At 47.2% G+C, this 19,236-nt stretch overlaps 1 protein-coding gene across 7 annotated transcripts in view; it reads right to left on the bottom strand.

Annotated features, from left to right (window-relative positions):
* The window catches only part of PPIP5K1 (diphosphoinositol pentakisphosphate kinase 1), a 39,990-nt gene that overhangs the window by 4,246 nt on the left and 16,508 nt on the right, over nt 1-19,236 (bottom strand). For 2 of the 7 annotated variants that reach the window (XM_053988428.1, XM_053988429.1), the window contains exons 22-29: nt 17,988-18,095; nt 16,657-16,773; nt 16,244-16,408; nt 15,049-15,139; nt 9,958-10,080; nt 6,128-6,190; nt 5,512-5,553; nt 3,483-3,662 (exon numbers count right to left, since the gene is read on the bottom strand). In XM_053988428.1, coding sequence (XP_053844403.1) covers nt 3,483-3,662; nt 5,512-5,553; nt 6,128-6,190; nt 9,958-10,080; nt 15,049-15,139; nt 16,244-16,408; nt 16,657-16,773; nt 17,988-18,095 — 889 coding nt within the window. The remainder of the gene's footprint in view (nt 1-3,482; nt 3,663-5,511; nt 5,554-6,127; nt 6,191-9,957; nt 10,081-15,048; nt 15,140-16,243; nt 16,409-16,656; nt 16,774-17,987; nt 18,096-19,236) is intronic. The other 5 variants (XM_053988431.1, XM_053988435.1, XM_053988430.1 and 2 more) reach the window with 4 other exon arrangements.

The following is a 19,236-nucleotide window of genomic DNA, read 5'->3' as shown; positions in this document are numbered from 1 at the left end:
AACAGTTGGCGGAGATAAGGAATCCTCCAGAGCGTTCACGAGGTTACCTATGACACAAAGAGCCTACAAACATAATTCAAGACAGAAAGGATAACAAATCCTCAGCTAGGATGAAGCACCATAAGATACAGGAAAAAGACCACATTTTTGTGTCTGTTGCTGAGAAGTCCTGAGAGTGGAAGTGTTGAGCAAGGAAGAATGTACCTCCTTTATTTTCTCAGAGGCCTCCTGGGAGACAGAGCTAAACGAAAAAGGTGAGGGCAAAACTTAAAATGGTCACGGAAGTCAGTTGTGGAGCAGCCCAGTTTGAGGCTAATGTCATTTCACAACAGAATCTGGTTTCAGAGGGGCCAAAGTTGGCTCAGGTATTGTGGTCTCTAAAGAAAAAAAGGAAGTTTAAATATAAGATATGGCAAAGCAATGTTACAAGATACACTGGGGGCACCAATGGGGATCTGAGTGCTTGGGCTCCCCTCTAGTAAGATGAGGAAATCAAAGGTCCAGCATTAAAAGAAACATTAGACACTGACACACAGCTGGTGTGAAATCATATACCTGTATCCCCAAAGTGCCAGGTGCCTGCTCATGCAGCTCTGCACAGCGCTGTGGCACTGCACCACTCTTGAGCAGGCAGAATAAAATGGCCAAAGTTTCCTCCTCTTTCAAGCTGGAGGAGTACTGTGTTCAAGGACTCTTTCTCGTTTGTGTATGGGACCTCACTTCCCTGCACACTTCCCTAGACCTGCTGAGCTGCTGGGGAAGAGGCCAAAAGTGGCTCATGCCACCTCAACACAGCTAAGGCAGCAGCCACCACTATGGACCACAATCCCTACGTGTTTCCAGTGAAGGCTCCAACCACTGCTGCACCACACACAGCTAGCAAAGAACCAACACCTTTGGGAAGGGGCAAGAAAAATAAAAAGTGACAGCAAGCCACAGGAACCATCCTTGACTGACAGTTACCCTGTGCTGACTGTGCAGCTATTGCTGATGTTCCCCTAAACTCTTTCCTGGGGCCTGAAGGGCAGGAGTGATGCAGGCAATGGCACGAGAAACTGGACAGAATTCCATCCATTTTGTACCAACATCCAACAGCAGCCCACAGAGGAGGTTCTGTGTGCCAATGTTCTGCATGCCAGCTCTTCTAGAGTGAAGAAGCACTTGTCCAGTCGCAGCAAAAACAAAAGCACTCACCAGGCTCCTCTCTGACATGCATCAGCAATCCACCCCTATTTTCCTGGACGAATTCCAACATGCCACATGTATATTGTATATGAAGGGTTACGAGTCTAGACAGCACATGTGACTGTCTAGTCATGTGCCCCAAACATCAGTGACCCACAGCTCGGAATTGCTACGGACATCGCCTGTCTCTTCCATATTCTCGTCTCCCCTTGAACTCAGTTAAGCTCCCAACATCCCCAGGTACCATGGTCAGGAGCTGGGAAAAAACCCACTTCTGTCCAAAGTGTCTCAGCTCTCTCCATTAGAAATCTTCTTGCTCCTGGATCTACACAAAACTGGATCCCCACCCCTTCCCTCAGGCCACTCAGACCACTATTACAAACATCCTTCCCAGATTTCTAATTTTGCAAATTTCTACCTTTTCCACAGTGTCTCAAGTGATGATGGTCAGATCAGAGGCCACTATTTTTATATATAAGAGTTTGGGGCTGTTTCCTTTTGTAATTTAAATTCATTTACACCGGACTTCACCACTACTTTCCTGCTCATCATCACAGGGCCGCTCTGTGTCCACAGCTGACCTTTGGCTTCAGTACCAGTGTGATTCATTACCAATATGAATTTACTTCACACATTTCTTTTTTCCCAGCTATGACCACAGGTTCCTAAACATTCCTTCAGGGCTCCACTGTTGATCTTTCCAACTATGGATGCCAACTGCATACTTCTGACTCACTGATTCTATCTTCTAATTCATGTTTCCTTTGTATGGATAGAAGTACAGTGGAAAGCCAAGAGAGGACAGAAGAATGCAGTTTTCACAAGGAAGAAACCTGGGCTGCCAACCATGTCTGCTGAGAAGAGCCTCAGCAGGAATCCCAAACACATCAATGAACTGTGGGCTTGCTGTTGGACTGGGAAAACAGCATGAGCTTGGTGGTGGAGATTTGATTTCCAGCTGGGAGGACTGCTGCGCTGGTAAGGAGATAGGTGAGGAGCACCTAACGCCTGTGTCTGGCTGTGTTGAGGCAGGATGTGCCTCCCAGCAGCCTGCTGTGTCCAAAGCACTGAGCTCATTTTCTCTCCCCACCCAAACTCACAAACATGGCCAAGACTTGCTCAGCCCTGGCTCTGGAGCAGTCTGCTGTGATCCAGCATCTCTTCCCTTGAAGCATTTCTGCTCCTTTTTAGCATTTGTTGCCAGGAGATCAAGGAATTGTCCTAATTACATGTGAAAAGCAGTTGTCTCCAAATTGTCTGCTTGACAGAAAGGGCCATATCAAGGAAAAACAGATGTGTAAGAAAAATTCTCATCTTCCAGGCTCTGAAAATGCTCGGTCCTGCTGCTTCACTACATGGAAGGCTGCGCTGTCTGTGCCCCTTCCACCTGTGGGTCTGAATGGAAAAGGGGATCCATGCATCACACCACACAGCTCAGCAAGCCACATGCTCCGAGCAGCTCCTATGGTGCAGGTAAACCTCAGCAGCCAGCCCCAGCTCGCTGCCTCGTTCAGGGAGCAGCAATCTTTCTGCCTGTATGAGAAGCACCAAGGCCTCCATGCACCAGACCTCCCGTCTGTGACAGAGGCTGAAAAAACACCCGAGAAACAGCAGCAAGCTTTGATTTGTAACATCTGGATTCAATGCTGAAGTTGCCTACCTCTTCCCACCAGAGACAGGACACACTGAGAGGCCCTATCAGGCAGGAAAGATGCCATGCAGTGCAGCCACATAGAAGCTCAGCTCTGCCCTGTCTTAACTCAGTCTCTCTAGATACAACACATCCACAAGCACTCAGTTCCCCAAAATTTCCACAGCAAGTTCATTCAGCTTGTGACCAGCTGCAGCACCTCCTTAATCTCTTCCTATACTCTCACTACTGACTTTGGTTCCTCCATTACTAAGGGGACACTCTGGCAGCTCACCAAGACCTGAACAGAGCATCCTGCCAGCAGGGCATCCCATCAATAGCAGCTCAGCGCCTACCCTGAAGGGAGCTTAAGGGCTTACCCTGGCTAAAGGAAGGAAGCAACAAACAATTGCCAAAGATGGAAAGAGCAGTTACAGCCAGTTGGGGAGCGGAGGCTCCATGTGGAAAGGCTCCTGCCTAAGGCTCCAAAACTGCTGGTACAACAGCCCACACAGCTTGCTGCTGCAGCAGCCCAGAGACCTTCGAGATTTGGTGAGGGAAACACTTTCCTTTTTCAGAAGCAAAGCATACTTTGCACTCTCAAGCAGACAGTGGTCCCTGCTCAGCTACAAGAGCATGGGACAGAGGCAGCTGCAGCGTGCAGTACCGTAAAGACACTCCAAGTCATCCTGCCCTGAGATCAGCCAGCTCCTGAAGAGGCGCAGGTGGTAGGAGCACTGCTGCAGGTGATGGGCTAGGGTGGCATCCAAGGAGATGGTCCGGCTCGTGGCACAGTCAGAGGAAAAACGGCGTAGCAACTGGGCAACGTGCTGGTGCTCCAACACATCTGGAGGAAAGGGGCCATAGAGAGTGAGAGGAGAGGGGCAGGTACAGCTGGGGACAGAGAAACTGCGGAGATGTGGGGATGGAGCTGCCAGCACCAGGGCTGCTGGGTGAGAAGCACCCACACCACACATTAAGCCAAATCCCTCCCACAGCAAGCAGGTCAGGAATGCCCTTAAGAGTTATGTCCCCCCAGTGACATCAGGGCAGACCAGACTCCCACCCAGCCCAGGCTTCACCCAGCTGCAGCACAGGGCATTTCCTGAGCAGCGAGGGCTGACCTTTGTAAGGGAAAGTTTGACAAGTGAATAAATTCCAGGACACATTCCAAGTCCGGTGCAGTTCAGGTTTGGCTAGATAAAAAGATCAGGTTCAGGGCCAGACGCCCTTCCGCAGCTCAGATGAGAAATCCAACAGTGCCAAGACTGCCAACAGTGTTTGAGTTCTGCATCCACGCGCAGCCAGGCACATCAGCATGGGAAAAGAGCAAATGGCCCAGCATCAAATGAGCAGAGGTTGTGCAAGGGACTTCGGGGGACAGCAGGGTCTGACTGAGAGCCAAGTGCTGAGAGTGCGGAAGAACAGAGAGAGCCCAGAAGCACTGACTTTCCCTGTCTTTGATAACAGCCCTGTGCAATCTTTTGTGATATCCTTGCATGGCAGACAAGATACCAGCATGCAGGCATGTCTTCTCCCTATACACAGCCTCAGGACTCGCGTCACTCACCCAAGACTTGTGCGACCAGGGCATAAACCATCTGGCCTGATGCTGTGCTTGACCACTACCCTAGTTCACCCATTCCATTTCACCACACAGAAGCAGCTCTCCAGAAACAAAATCCAGACTCAAGAGCTGGGAACACTTTTTGCATTCAGTTTTTTAAGTGGTTCATGGGGTAAACATCCGTCTTGCTCAAAGCAGTGCCAATCCTAGACCAAATATCCCTGACTGTGAGCTCTCACTTGCTGGACCCGTCTTTGTTTTCTTGATTAAGAAGCACTTTGCCATCAGAAATACTAACTGGCGTTTTGGGAGAAACATGATGCCCGGTTTCACCCTATCATATTTGGAGCAGGGGCAATTGCTTTATAGCATGTCTTACAAAGGCTGGAACTTGGTACAACCTTTGCAGGAAAGATAGAACAACACACCCTGCTGACATACACCACGTGAGCTCCAATGCTGTCCAGACACACAGACAAACCAAGCAGTTGGCAACACTGGGAAAACCAAAACCAAGCAAACACAGAGGATAGGCTCCCTCTAGTTATTTGAAACAGTAAAGCCACAGTGACCTGTCCTTTCCCATTTCATCCTTCCCAAAACTTTCATTTTCAGAATGGTCTTCTGAATTTCATTCATCTTCCAGATTACACCAAGCAGGATGTCTTCATATTCTCAAGCTGCCTTGATCACGTCAGGCAGAAATATTTGGTAGCGTTCAGTGATCTCCTTTGGTTCCAACTTGTTTCAGCAGCAGGAGCCATGCAAGAGGAGGGGTGCTTTGAAACCTTTTTAAAAATATCTGTGCAAGAGCTGGAGAGTAAACACTTGTTCAAGGCACCTGCTACAACAGAGCAGGTGGCCTATAACCTCACAGACTCACACTTTGGTTGTCAGGCAAGTAGCAACATGAAGCAGAGACAGTGAACTAGCAGAAGCTCTGTGAGACATCTGTCACCAAGCCCTTCCAGAGATACAGGCAGGATGGGATGAAGCAGGTGATGCCACCCCAGGTAGCACGATGCCCATCCCCTCCCCCCAAGCCAGCACCATCCACCGACAGCAGACGAGTAAGAGCTCTGGAGAGACACAATTCACAGGGCAACATCTGCAGAAAAGGTGAGCCTACCTGTGCCAACATCACCATGCCTGGAGGAACCACAGGACCAGCCTAACAGAGAGGTTTCACAACAGGAGGCCATAAGGCTACCAGTACTCCTACACCAGGTGCACTTCCTTCTTTCCCACCATACACTAGGCCCTTCCAGGTGACACACAGCTGTCCTAGTGTTATTCTTGTTTTCATTCTGCAAATCTGCAGTGTAGAAACTGAGGACCTAAGCTGCTGATGCTTCATGATATGGAATGGGCATCAGCCCCCAATCCAGTGGTATTCTCCCCCTGATCGCCACCCTCCCGACAAGGAGCATGGCAAGAGGCCTTAATGTCACCGCAGAGTTAAAGGCTGCTTTAGCAGCACACTCACAGAACCATGGCTTCTGCCTCTTCACCTGGGACAAAAACACCTCAGGGGAGAGCAGAGGCAGCACTGAGCAGTAACAGGGTATGACTGAGCACATTAGTCACAAGGAGACAATGGAGGAAGGTGAAGCATGTTTGGACACCAGATACACAAACACAAAAAAACCACAAGAAGGCTGAGAGGAGAACATGTGCAGAGAAAACTGAATGTGAGCATGGGGTTAGAAGTGTGAGGGAACATCAAATCCAGAAAGCAAACATACCATTAGTCGGATGCTTTGCAAACGACACAGAAAATCGTTTTACGGCTGGCATAGACAAGAGCTCTGAGGAAATAAAAACAGATCATCTCAGTTAACAGCCTGCTTCAAAGGATTCCCGACCTTCATACAACTTGATTACGCCTTCAGGTTCACCTTCCTGACCCCCGCAAGAGCTGCTCCCACTGGCACTGCTGTGGCACCTGACACTCTGCCTGTGGGTCTGACTGAACCATTCTGCACCTCCCCAGCCCTTGCAGCACCCTGCCAGGGTCTCCCCGACACTGCACACTCAGCCACACTCTCAATCACTCTCAGTCAGCAACTCACACCTTCCCACCACACCAGGCTCAGTCCAGTGCAGAATGCAGCCAGGCCATGCTCACAGCCACCAGAGCACATGTCCCAGCAAGTAGCAGCACCACAGGAGGACTGTTCTCAGGATTCACTTCTGCCCAAGGAAAACAAACACTGTTCTGCAGAGGGATTAAAGAGTTCCAGCAAAGGTACAGCTCAAAACAACCTCTTAATGCAAGCTATACAGAGCTATTTATGAATTTAAAGGTAAATCATCTTAGTAGGGAAGAAGGAAAAGACCCATGAAGACAAGCCTCTACAGTTCTCTGCTCAAAACATTTCAGTACAGGGGAAGCTTTGGGATACACCTGTCAGAGTCGTCCTCAGGCTTCTCCTGGCCATGCCCAGGCCAGGCCAAGTTCTCCCATACAAATCACATATCAGAAAGGCCGTGCAAGGACAGACACTGTGCATCTAATGGAGTGCAAACAGATAGGCTTTAAAGGACATGGATTAGGCTCCACATGCACACACACACACACACACAAAAGAAAAAAAAACAAAAAAGGCTGGAAACTTTGCTTTTTTTCCACACTGGAAATTCCTCAGTTATCATGAAAAACAATGGCCTGGATGAGATCATCTATATGTGGGATTTGATGTGAGACTCCAGCCAATCATGCCTTTTGCTGCTATTTGGGATCTTTCAAGAAATAGTAGAAAACCCTTTTATTTCTCTTTCCTGTTGCATGCATCCATTCTCCCTAGCCCACAGGGTGTGCATGCCTATCCCCCTGATCAGTGCACCAATGCATGCTCCATACTCCCAATGTGCTTCTATAGCTACATGGAGAGGCTTGGCCAAATAATGTATCTAAACCAACTCTCACTGGAACTTCCTCCTCTAGTGTACCAGCCCTAAAAATTGTTTTTCTTTCTTTAAACTCAACAAACAGCATGACAATCTTCCCTACACATGCAATCCCTTAAGTGTCTAAGCCGTCGAGCTGCAGTCAGCTGGTGACCATCTCCAGCCGACCCACACCTCCCCTTGCCCCGAAATGACACTGGCTCAATTTACTGGATCCCTGGCTTCAGGCAAGCCAACTTGAAATCACAACCATCCATGGACCTTCCCTCAGCTTGAGGTTCAGAAAACTTTCTGTTGAAGTGTTCCTTAGCCCTCCTCCAGCTCCAAGCAAAAAAGACTTCAGAAATAAGGGCCCTTGAAACTTCCCTGGAACAAGGCAAGTTAACATTGGTGAAGTGCTATATGCCACATCTGCACCCTGAAGCATTACAGCCATGAAAAACTACCAAAGAGTTCATGCAACAATGTGCTGCTTTTCAACATCATTAGTCTAAAGAACAGGTGGAACAGGTCTTAAAACAAATGTTCTCCAAGAGTCTGCTGTAGCTGCAGTGCCACTGATTGCAACCACGTGTAGTGATATTTGGATTCAATTCCATTGTTCAGCATTGCAGTAGTGCTCACTTAAGCAGAAACATCCAGATCAAGGGATCATTTCACATTCTAAACTACTTTCCCCAGATGGTAAATGTCCTTCTGCTTCCTCCTTGTTTTCCCAAGCCCCTGACACTGTCCCTCCAAATGTCCTTATTGCAGCAAGGCAGTGACAGCACAGGGTCACAGGGCATGCCAAGGAACATGAAAACAGAAGGATGACATCATGATTTATAATTCTGAGCTGTGTTAGACACATGCTAGTCAACTAAGTCTGCATTTTAGGTACTTGAGGGTACAACTGCATCTCAGCACACAGACCTTGTCACTGAATTTAGGCTTAGCAGGAGTCCATGGCCTCAAATGCCTGTAGCCTGCTGCAGGCATATTCTGCTACATAGCCTACAGAGGCAGGCAGCCCAGCACCAGGACTAAAGAGTTCCAGCAGGTCTGTTCTGTGCCCAGCTGGGCACAGAGCGGTGTCTGATGCTTTTCTCTGAGAATCAGTGCTGCCTTGGGCTCCCACTCCTTGCAGAGTCAGGAAAGAACAGCCGCCAGGGCCTTTGCTGGCCTTTTCAGAGGCTCCGCTGTGACTCACGCCCTGGTCTTGTGCCAAACACCATCAGCTTATTCTGCAACCTGTGAGTAGCCAGCGCTTGCCGCCTGGAGCAGCTCAGACTGGGGTTGAGAACACTCCCACCTCACCCTCCCTGCCACCGTCATTCACAGCCCACTGTGTGGCTGGGAGTGCCCTGAGGAGGTGAGAACCAGCTCGGTTTTCTCTTACACAAGAAAAGCAGCACAGGCAGCTAGTGTACACAGTGGTACCTACAGAGTTCCAACAGGGCTGAGATTTGGACATCTTTCCATCCTGATTCGCTAGGCCATTTTCCTTGCCTCAAAACTGGACAAAAAACCAGATGAACCAATCTCCCGTCTTTCCCAAACTACTCCCTTAATCCTCTTCCCACCTTGAAATCCAGCAATGTTAATGTTCCTTACAATCCCAATAAGAAAGACACTCAGATTCTGCATTGATTAGAATACCAAAAAGATAAAGACATCCAAGGCAGACAACCTTACATCCATCCATTCAAATGCTGGGAAACCTTAGGTGGATTTCCAACCTCATCAGAGTATGCTGTGCAGACCCTGCCCATGGAGCTCCTCAAATCAGTGCTCCAACAAATGGTATGTGAATCAGTACTGAAGAGTTTGAGTGAGTGTCTTTCCTGTCAGGACCACATTGGACACTTGCACTTGTGCATTACACCCTCCAGCTGTTCCAGGACAACTCAGTCTGTCCCTGTGCCCCAACTTCCTTGCAAAAAACAACCCTCTGCTGCTCCCTGCACATTGCACCAAGTGTTGCTGGCAGGTCAGAGTGCAGCAGCACCCATGGGCATAGAACGTTTGTAACCTTGGCCCCAATGCCTTCACCAGATTGTCTTGCTGACCTTCCTGGCAGTTTTTGCACAGCTGCAGAGAAACCAGACCTTTCAGTCCGTCTGCAGTACTTCATCCAAGCAACTCATTTACCTCAAGCCTTTCAGGCATATTGCCCTTGCCTCCTGAGAGCTACCTCGGACTCTGCCACCTGCTCAGCCTCGCTCTAGTGCCCATCTTATCCATGCCCAAGTATATCAGTCTTTGGGATGGCTGCACCTTCCATGGGGCAAGGATTACTGCCCCAAAAAGAACTTCATTTTAGCATCAGCAAGATGATCAAGGTAAGCAAGATGATGTGATCTGCTGGATTTCCCCTAACAGGACCAACCGATTTAATATCTGGACCAATACATTCCCCTTCACACCAGCAAGTACTATTAAAACATCAGACCAAAATCAGCAATACCACACATCAGCCTAAAACTCCTCTCACAATGTCAGCTCCCTTCTGTCCTAGCAAGGATCATGATTTCCTGGGATATGGTAAAATTTATCATTGTAGATGTGGTGAAAACGCACATTCAACTGTCACTGTTTTCAGCAGTCCAAGTCTGTGCCGCAGGCATATCTTGAGACACCAGTGTCCACAAAGTACCACCCTGCTGCCAGGGAACACACATACCGTCTTTGTATGTCAGGCTGCTGGCAAACTTTTTGCCATGGCTGCGTGCGTAGTCCTGGAGGTTGGGGGCACTGGAGGAGCCTCCCAGCACAGTGGTGCTAAACAGCCCGGTGCACTGTGACCCTGGAAAGGCAGGGAAGGTGTTAGTAACACATATCCACTGCATGCAACTACAGAAAAGCAGGGTTAGTCAAAGGGTGAAGAATGAACTGGCCACTTCACAAGCAATTTCAGGAAAAAAATAGGATGCCTGGAAGCACAGGGAGGCCGTGTTCTCCATTCTAAATTCCACAGTGCCAAATGCAGAGCAGGTAGCCCAAACCTCAGCGCAAGGAAAGTTCCTAACTCCATCCAGGGGTTTACTTCCATTTGGCTTTCTTGCCCTGACCTAGGAGAAACACCTTCACCCCTTTCAGTCAGCAAAACTACACACTGATGCCAGAACAGTCAGGATGCCAAACCACTGATGTTCATGTCACAGAGGTTCATTGCTCTGCTCTTCTGCCCTTTCTCTTTGGAAAGCTCCTTTTTGTGTAGGACACTGAGGAGAGGAAAGAACTGTCTGATCTGTGGATCAGCCAGTGTGGATTCATCTCCAGTCAAACAAGCAGAGAAAGTACTGTGACCAGAGGGCTTGTTCTCACAAGCTCATACTTCACAGACACTTTACTCGTCGTGTCTCACTGCTCCAACACAGGAGCAATCGGCCCATGAATGAGCCTTGCAAAGCACCAGACGTGCACACAGCATGGAACTTTACCTACCCAGTGTCAAGGAACATGGCATGCAAGGTGGAGGGCAACCTCATCCCTGGGGCTTTGGCTTTGCTTCTCCAAGGCACAGTGCTCTGAAGACTGACTTGACTTCGTGTGATATTTGGTGAACACCAGGCAGTTGAAAGAGGATTCTTTCAACTGACTAAGGAAAGCAATTGTGAGTCGAGACAAAACTCTATTATGGGCCAGACACAGCCACTGATTGGCTGTAAATTCTCTGCAAACAGTCTTGCTGCTGCATTCTGCACTGACTGCTCAAACCAACATTACTCCTACATACAAAGGGCTTCCAGAAACAAGCAGATTGATCTGGTTCCACCTTGTCTGCCACAGTAAAAAACCTGCAACACAGAACAGTGCAACTGTTAACTGCTGTGAAAGAGAACCTGCCTACATTGGAAGCAGCTCTTGATTCTAAAATACAGCATCATAGCATGATTTAGGTTGGAAGGAGAATGAGGCTTCTTTCCCAACACCCCAAGAGGACCAACTCAGATCAGCTTGCTAGGGTTTGTCCAATCAAATTGTCAATACCTCCAAGGAAGTAAATTTCACAACCTCTCTGGGCCCCTGCTCTAACATCTGGCACATTCATGGTGGGTGAAAAATTTGTTCTTCCTAGGTAGTTGGAACTTCATGTGCTGCAACTTGTGTTCATTGGTTCTCAGCCATCACAGGGCCTTGGGGATAGTCCATCTCTGTCCCCTCTGCAACCTCCCATTTAGGTGGTGAAAGAGCATTAAGGTCTCCAGTCCCCACAAGTTCCAATCTCATGGCTCTCAGTTTCTCCAACACCATGTGCTCCAGGTTTCCCACCCATTTCCATTTCCACTGCCCCCCAGTGGGCTCACAATCTTGACACACACACCCTCCACACCTCAGGGAGCCCAGGGCAGGGCATCAGAGCTTCAGGCACTCACGAGAAATGAACAGATGGAAAGAGCCAAACCCCTCAGCTGGACAGCTGTACTCCAGCTGATGCAGCCTAGCATGCTGTCAGCCTTCCCTGGTGTGAGGACACATTGCTGCTTCACATCCACTCATTGCTCTCAGGGACCCCAGTTTCTGCAAAGATCCTTAAGCCAGAGCTTCTTTGGAGAAAACACAGAGATCCTGAGTCTTAAAATGTTCTTGTATAAGCTCAGGCTGAGCTGAGGACATCTGCTCCTGGGGTGACCAAAAGGGTCCTTGTAGCACAGAACTGCAGCTGCTCCCCCACTGTGACACTGCTGGTGGCTTTCCACAGCACAGACTAGCACATACATGCCCTTGGATATAGAACAACTCTTGCCTGCAGGGCCACTGATACAGAAACCTTAGAAAATTTCCTCCTAATGCCTTAAATTGATGCAAAGTGCTGACTCAGCATGGACTGGAATCTGTTGGAATGAAAATGAAATTTTGTCATACATCAGACAGGATGATGCTCCTAATAGCTCTTCCATGGTTTAAAAACAAACAACAACAAAAACCACCCAACAGATTCATTTACTGGCAGACAAAAATGAAACATCGGCTTTTTAGGACTGTATATCTTCAGCAACCTTGTGCTGTTAATCATTAAGCTAAGGATATCCCAGTGTTTCTGCTCTCCTGCTGCAGACAGAGGCATTAAGCCAGAAGAGAATTTACAAAGATGACTTTATGGACAACAGCAATTGTCTACAGTGAACTCCAGACGACCACTGTAGCCAAAGTAACCACACACACACACACACACCCCCTAAAGAACACAATGACGATTTGGATTTAAATGTAGCAACACTTGCTAGAAATTACTGTACATGCTGGATATTTACTCTGCATTTAATTGTCCTATGTTCATTCAGTAAGTCAGATGCTTAGAAATAGTCATTCTTGGTTTCCCTCTGGGAATCCCAGCATAAGGCTTCGTGCCACTGGCAGTGCACCACCTCTACTGCTCAAACAGCCAGCAGTGATTTTATGCCATTTTTAAGGGTTCTTGTAAGCAAAGAAAGGTACTGAAACATCTCTAGGCTTTTCAAGCTAGAAGCACATTCACTATGGCAAACAATCCACAGCAATGCACTTGATGCTGCCCAGAAAAACCTGTCACACTCCAAAGCACAGACAAAGCAAGCTGCAGCCACCTATTTTCAAAGGAGAAATTACATTTTTTTAATTACAGTAGAGGCACAATTCTGGAAGGTATGGCAGCAGGGCAGAGCTATTGCAGGAGGCCTCTCATGCTCCCTGCTCCTGCATGCCTACACAAATGGGGTTACACCAGGAGAGATATTCCATTTTCCAGAGATAATGACAGCCAGGCACTGACTGACAAGGTCAGGCAACAGGAGGTATGCTCAGCTTCAGAAAACTCAGAAACAGCAGGTAGTGCCTGAATGAACTCCCCCCACAGCTGCTGAGACAAGTATTAAAGCCGAAGTTCAAGCTTCCAGAGTTCTGTATTATCTCTTAGAGAACACATTTCAAATCTTAAAGGGGCAAGAAATTAAATTTCTAAAAAAACAAGCAGGAAAGGAATCAGGAAGATTCCTTGAAGAGCTTGACTTGGACAGGTAAAAGGACATGGTTCTTCATACCAGGCCTCAGGCGGAAAAAAAAACTCACAGAAACACAGGTACCCTAATCACCAACTATTGTGCAAGCTGGTGTGATACAATAGGTCTTTCCTGCTCAATCCTTCTGTACCTGCAAGACTTTACAGAGGAGAACCACGGCTGGGCTAGAGGTTTACGTCACAGATTAGATCTATCAGTTCCTACTCAAGGTTTTGTCTCTGTAGAGCTTCACAGGTGGAAGAGTAACCAGCACAAGCTTCCCAGCAAGGCACATGAAGCAAGATTCTGAAATTAAACCTGCCAGGATCATATTTCAGATTTTGTTGTGAAGGAAAAGTAGTACTGTACAAAGGTGCAGAAAAGCAGTGGTCTTCTCTATTGCCAAAACAGACATTCCTCAAAAACCTGGAAAAGGCTGTAGTCCAAGGGCTGTAATATCTGCTTTCCAGAGCACAGGCCTTCTGGTAGTCACACATTCAAACAGTAAAACCAGTTTGCAGTACCATTTGATGTACTCAGTAATTCTTCAGGCAGATGCACGCTCTTGACTGTGTGCCATTTCAGAAATTCCCATATTCATCCATATGGACTCACAAAATAGCCACAGGTTTCTTCAAGTCTAAGCACAGCAGTTTGTCACAGCTCACTGAATCTCGCAGTGGCAGTGGGAAAGGCAGAGATATGTGAAATAACACATTCAAAAATTACCATGGCCAAGGCTACTGTGCCTTTATGAAAATAACATACATCAGCCATTCCTATTTTGATTTTTCCAGCTGTCTGGACGCATAGCTGGCAGACTCCAGGGATACTTTCTAACCACTCAGAAGAAAATTCTCTTTCCTCGGTAAGAATTAGATTCCAAAGAAGCTTCTCATTCAAAAGTGGCAAAGAAATGAGCAGGCCTTTCGGAAGTCGAAGGCTGCAGGTTGTCCATGTAACAGAGTGATGAATCAGAACCGCTTCAAGTCTGCAGCCATGCTACAATGCTAAGATGGTTTTAAAGAAAAAGAAAGTGGGCATGACTTGGGCATTATCACTTCCTCTCTTCAAGATACACATTGCACAGTCATCTATGAACTTCATGACGGCAAAGACAGCTTTTCCAGTTTCAAAATAGATCTTGCTTTAGCAGAAATATTTCAGGAAGAATTTCAACTGTTCAGACATAGTTTAGGTTAGGATGACATGGAACGGAACAATCAAGGACAGAGAATGTCAAATGCCCTGAAATATTCTCTTCCACTGGCTACCACAAGAAGAATGGCTGACCAAGGACTTCAGCTCGATTAGAGAGCTATCAAACATTCTGTGTATGACACATCTGTTCCATCTTTATGAAGCAAAGGTAGAAATGGAACAGTCTCCCACAAAGAATATCTTTGCATATAAAGCGGTGTTTTCCAGAACAGAAAGCACACTAGTTCTCACCTAAAATCATCTTTTCCTACTAAGTTGAGAAACGTAACAAATGAGAGCAAAAGAGAAGCAGAGGCAAGCCTGCAGGTAGGCAGTTTGCCCTGTTGCTCCTGTACTGGAAAGGACGAAAAGTCCATCTTCTGCTGTTAGCAGCTGAAGGAAAAGTTTGTACACAAAAGGTACCGACTAAGACAGTCTCTGCAGTGGTCTCAACAGTAACACTGAGAGAAGACACGAAACACACAGAGGCATACAAGGAACTCAAGCCAGATGTGTATGTGGAGAGACAGACTAATGCCCATGGAAATAGAGAATTACAGGTGAGTAGGCTGGTTACAGGTCAGGTACAGTACCTAATCCACTTTGCTTCATCTCAGAAGACTGCCTGGAATAAGTGCTGAAGAGGCGATAACCTCCTGATTTAGAAGAAGATTCAGACAGCACCTGCAAAGACACAGTGTAATTAATCAGCACCATGCTCCAAGTTACCCACTGCTATCAAAAGCCTGTAAACATCAATTGAAGGTAAAGAAACTTATATATCTTCCTTAAAATCACCGTTTTCAAGAAGCACAAAGGTAGTAATATGCTAGGATTGTGACAGTGAATGCTCAGTTTTAATTTCAAGATTTTGTTGTATTGTGGAACAGTGGAAATTTGTAAAGTATGATGGGACTCATGTAATGAGCATATTTTCTCCCAAGACTCTTGCTGAAATCCCTGGCACACAGCCTTCCTTCTTTAGCATCAGGAAATCATATCCCCTTTTACTTAGTATGTGCCTATCACAAAGAGCCTCTGAGTGCTGCATGCAGAGGTGACATTGTGAGAAACATACAGAGATGGAAGACAGCTAACAAATACCTCAAACATTAACTCTGCTGTTTTCTGGTTCAGAAAACTGATGACAAAAATGCTTGTGAAATCCCTCTGAAAGGAGGGACAATTTGAGTACTATGAAGGTAACAGTCACCTGCTGACTGTAACACTGGCCTTGTGACACAGAACAGCCTGGAAGGAGAGAGGTTAGAAGAGTAAAATTAATTTTGTTACTTCACCAGATCAGTGAATGGGACAGTTCTAAGCCCTGATAGCTTAAATATCCTGAATGAATCCACCAGTGAGCAGGGACACCTGATCAGCATGAGATCTTAGATGGGATGGAGGAATGAGAAACATGGAGCTGCCTTTGTGAAAGGCAAAGACTGGAGCCTAACAGAAGGCAAGATGTCATCATAGCTAGGTGGTGAGGTTGCATGTAATCTCATACTGGCTACACCAGTGCCTCTATAGAGCATGTAATCCAAATAATGCTTGTGTTTCTCAAGCATTTCCTTACTTTCTTTACTTGCTCTTCCTCATGTGTTCCTGTCCTTCCTCAATAGGAAGAGTTTCAGAGGTCTGCCTTCCACAACATTCCTCTTTACCTTCTGCAGATCCTTTCCCAGAATCAAGTCAGACTCTGGTGTGTTAGAAGAAATGCCAGGAAACCAAAACCAAGCAAAAGGCCTTTGCAAGAACAAGGAAGGGCACCAATAGCATGGTTACCTCCATGGATCCCGTCTTCCGGCTCCTGACCAGCGGCGACCTTCGCTGGATGCTGACCGGCTCCGAGGGCTGTGGGGACTTCTGCCGAGCACGGTCTGGCTCATCGCTGCCCTTCCCACTCGAGAGGTCCTCTAGGCTGCCTTGGTCTGCCTTCTTGTCCTCGTTCTGCCGTAAGGAAACACTCCACTCATGTCTACAGGCACGTGGCCTTTGCCTATGCTGCCCCACACCAGCTCCAGGTTTGGATCTCCTGCTCTGCCAAGCTCAGGAGGCACTCACAGTCCCAAATGGGACACAGACACAACGTGCCAGCTCCCTTCCAGCAAGGAAGCTTCTGCAGCAGGGCCATACGGAGCAGAACAGTGCCCATGTGTCCCCTGGGGCTGGCAGCTCCTGCCCAGGTGTCCGCTTACCTCTGCTGAGGCCGGCCGAAAGCCAAACCCCGTGGGTATGTTCCTGTCCTCCTCGCAGCCTTTGACGCCAGGGCTGAAATGCAGCTCCACATGGAAACGCTCCTCTGAAGAGGGGTCCTGTGAACACATGTCACAGGGAAGAGGTAAAGAACCAAACCCAGCTAATCCTAGCATCAGCCCAGGCCAAGGTCCCATCCCGCTGTGCTGACCAGCACACATCCTAGGCCCATCCTTTGGAGGGAAAGCAGGGGCAACAAGCATGAACAGAATGGCTCCAGGTTTGTCCCATCCAAAAGGACAGCCCTGATCAGCACCCAGCTGAGGCATTCTGACTGCTGTTATTTTGGGACAACAGCCACAGAGGAGTGTAACAGAATCAGGCTCTATTTATATATACATACAAACACACCCCTAAACCCCAGCTCCTTCTGACCAACTCCTGCTGCAAACCCAGCATATGCCAGGACCTTCAGTCAGACTGTTCCAAGATTTAAGAAACTGTCTCTAATAATAATTTTTCATTAACCTTTTTTTAAGGAAGCCAGAGCTTTTAACAGTATCTGGCTCTAATGATATAAGCCCATCTTGACTGACTGACATATCCACACCACCCGTGAGAGTTCTAGTCACATGTTTTTCGACAAGCATCACTTCTAACATTAGAAGCTCACACCAGCTCTGTGAATATGAGGCTCTAACTCTGTAAGGTGTGGGGTAAGGGGCTGCTCCCCTCACCACTACAACCTCCTGCAGCACAGACCCAAGTCACAAGGTCTGATGATCAGGACATGCAGTTTGGTGGCAAATCTACTTACAGCCATCACCCTCAGCTCCTACGTTCTAGCTGCTTATTAAATGATTCTCTTTGCTTCCCGAAGATACCAGTTTACACTTCCCTACCTATAGCAGCACACTTTCAGAATAAAAAATAGGAATGTGGAATTCCTGGATATTTTCTAGATATATTTCAAAAATACAAATCAAGTATCACTCAATTTTATTTATTTTTTCTTACTGCTCACTTGCAATTAATACTTAAAAACAGCAAATAACTTTGCACTAGGAAATGCTTTAAAATAGACAGTATTAATTACGTAAGTTGGGTATTACTGCTCAGGGTATTACTGCTCATTCTGCTTACATGTAACAAGCATTAACTGGATCACTGCCTCCCACATAAACTAAAAACTAGCAGTTGTGTTAATGATCCATCTGTCTTTGTCCACAAGCAGCAAGAGCTGAAGTTACAGGCTTCCAACTGAACTCATCTCTGAGGACTGTGCCTTGCAACAGGGGCAGGAAGCATTGTATCCTACTGCTCTATCCCTCACCTTGTTGTTGTCCTCGTAGAGCATGATAACAATCTGGGTCATGTAGTTCAGCTCTGAGATAGCACTCAAATAGTCCATGGCTCTCTTCCACTGCTGGTCTTTGTTTTCCTGATATATACACACAAACAGTCGCACGGGATAAGCAACAGCAGACACCTTGCAGCATTCAGTGAAATGGGACTGAGAGAGTTTCTCTCTCCACAAGGTAACATTGTCAGGACAAAAGCACCTTGCTTAACTTGCATGAAGAAATGACCTTGCAATGCGGTGGGGTGTTTGCAGTGAGGAGCATCTGCACAGAGGGACGCTACAGCTGCCCAAGCCACCCATGTGCAGATGTGAGTTGCAAGCCGCTGTGCCACGCTGACTGGAGACAAGCAGAGCCCACAGCAGGCTCCCAAACACAGCCATTCTCAAACTACAGAAAGGAGCACAAGGGATGAACCTGTGCTAAATAAGGGACCAAGTGAAATGCTGTTACCTGACGCTGAATGAAAAATGTGGAGACACGCTGAACCCTTGGGCTCCACACGGCAGGGCAGCCCACCCTTCACTGCCTCCCAGCACTGCCAGGAAATGGTCACACCTGAAGTGCCACCATGATGCTGGGGAGTGAATCACCACGTGGATGGACATGAACTGAACCCTCCATTACAAAGAACCCAGATGCAGCCCAATATCCCTGTGCTGGCAACACAGCATCCTTGGGCACTTGAGTCAGGGAATAAGGGAACATCTTGTTCAGTGAGTGATTTAGAGGTACTTTTCTGATCACTGTCTACAGATATGCTAAGCTGCCACAGAAATCATGCCTGTTAAGCAAGCCCAAACTCTCAAGGCATTTCAGACCATGCTTAAAAATGGGAAGGTAAATCAGAGAGCCTCTTTAAAGCAGAGTTTTTCTCAGAGTCTGCATACCAATTCATTCAGGAAGCAGGTGAAGAGAGAGCAAGTGAAGGGTGAGCTGGATGATTTTTAATCCCTAAAAATGTGTCATCTGCCTCTCTGGTAGAGAGCACATCCTGTGAATTTGCAACCTCAAGTCGCTTCCTCTGTAAGAAAACTGATTTTATTGATTTAGAATTGATATAAAGACTATAAATACAGGACCAAGCTCTTAAAATAAAGGGTTGAAGGAAGCAGAAAGGAAGAAAAGAAGGAAGCAAGCAGGAGTACTCATCCCCACTCCCTCATGCTGCTCTTCTCCTAGACAAGTAAGTGGTCTGCTCACCTGAAACTAGCAGGACAG

The sequence above is a fragment of the Vidua macroura genome, chromosome 12 (genome assembly GCF_024509145.1).
Source record: "Vidua macroura isolate BioBank_ID:100142 chromosome 12, ASM2450914v1, whole genome shotgun sequence".
NCBI lineage: Eukaryota > Metazoa > Chordata > Aves > Passeriformes > Viduidae > Vidua > Vidua macroura.
Note: the sequence above shows the minus strand (reverse complement) of the source record. Positions and strands in the feature narration are given on the sequence as shown.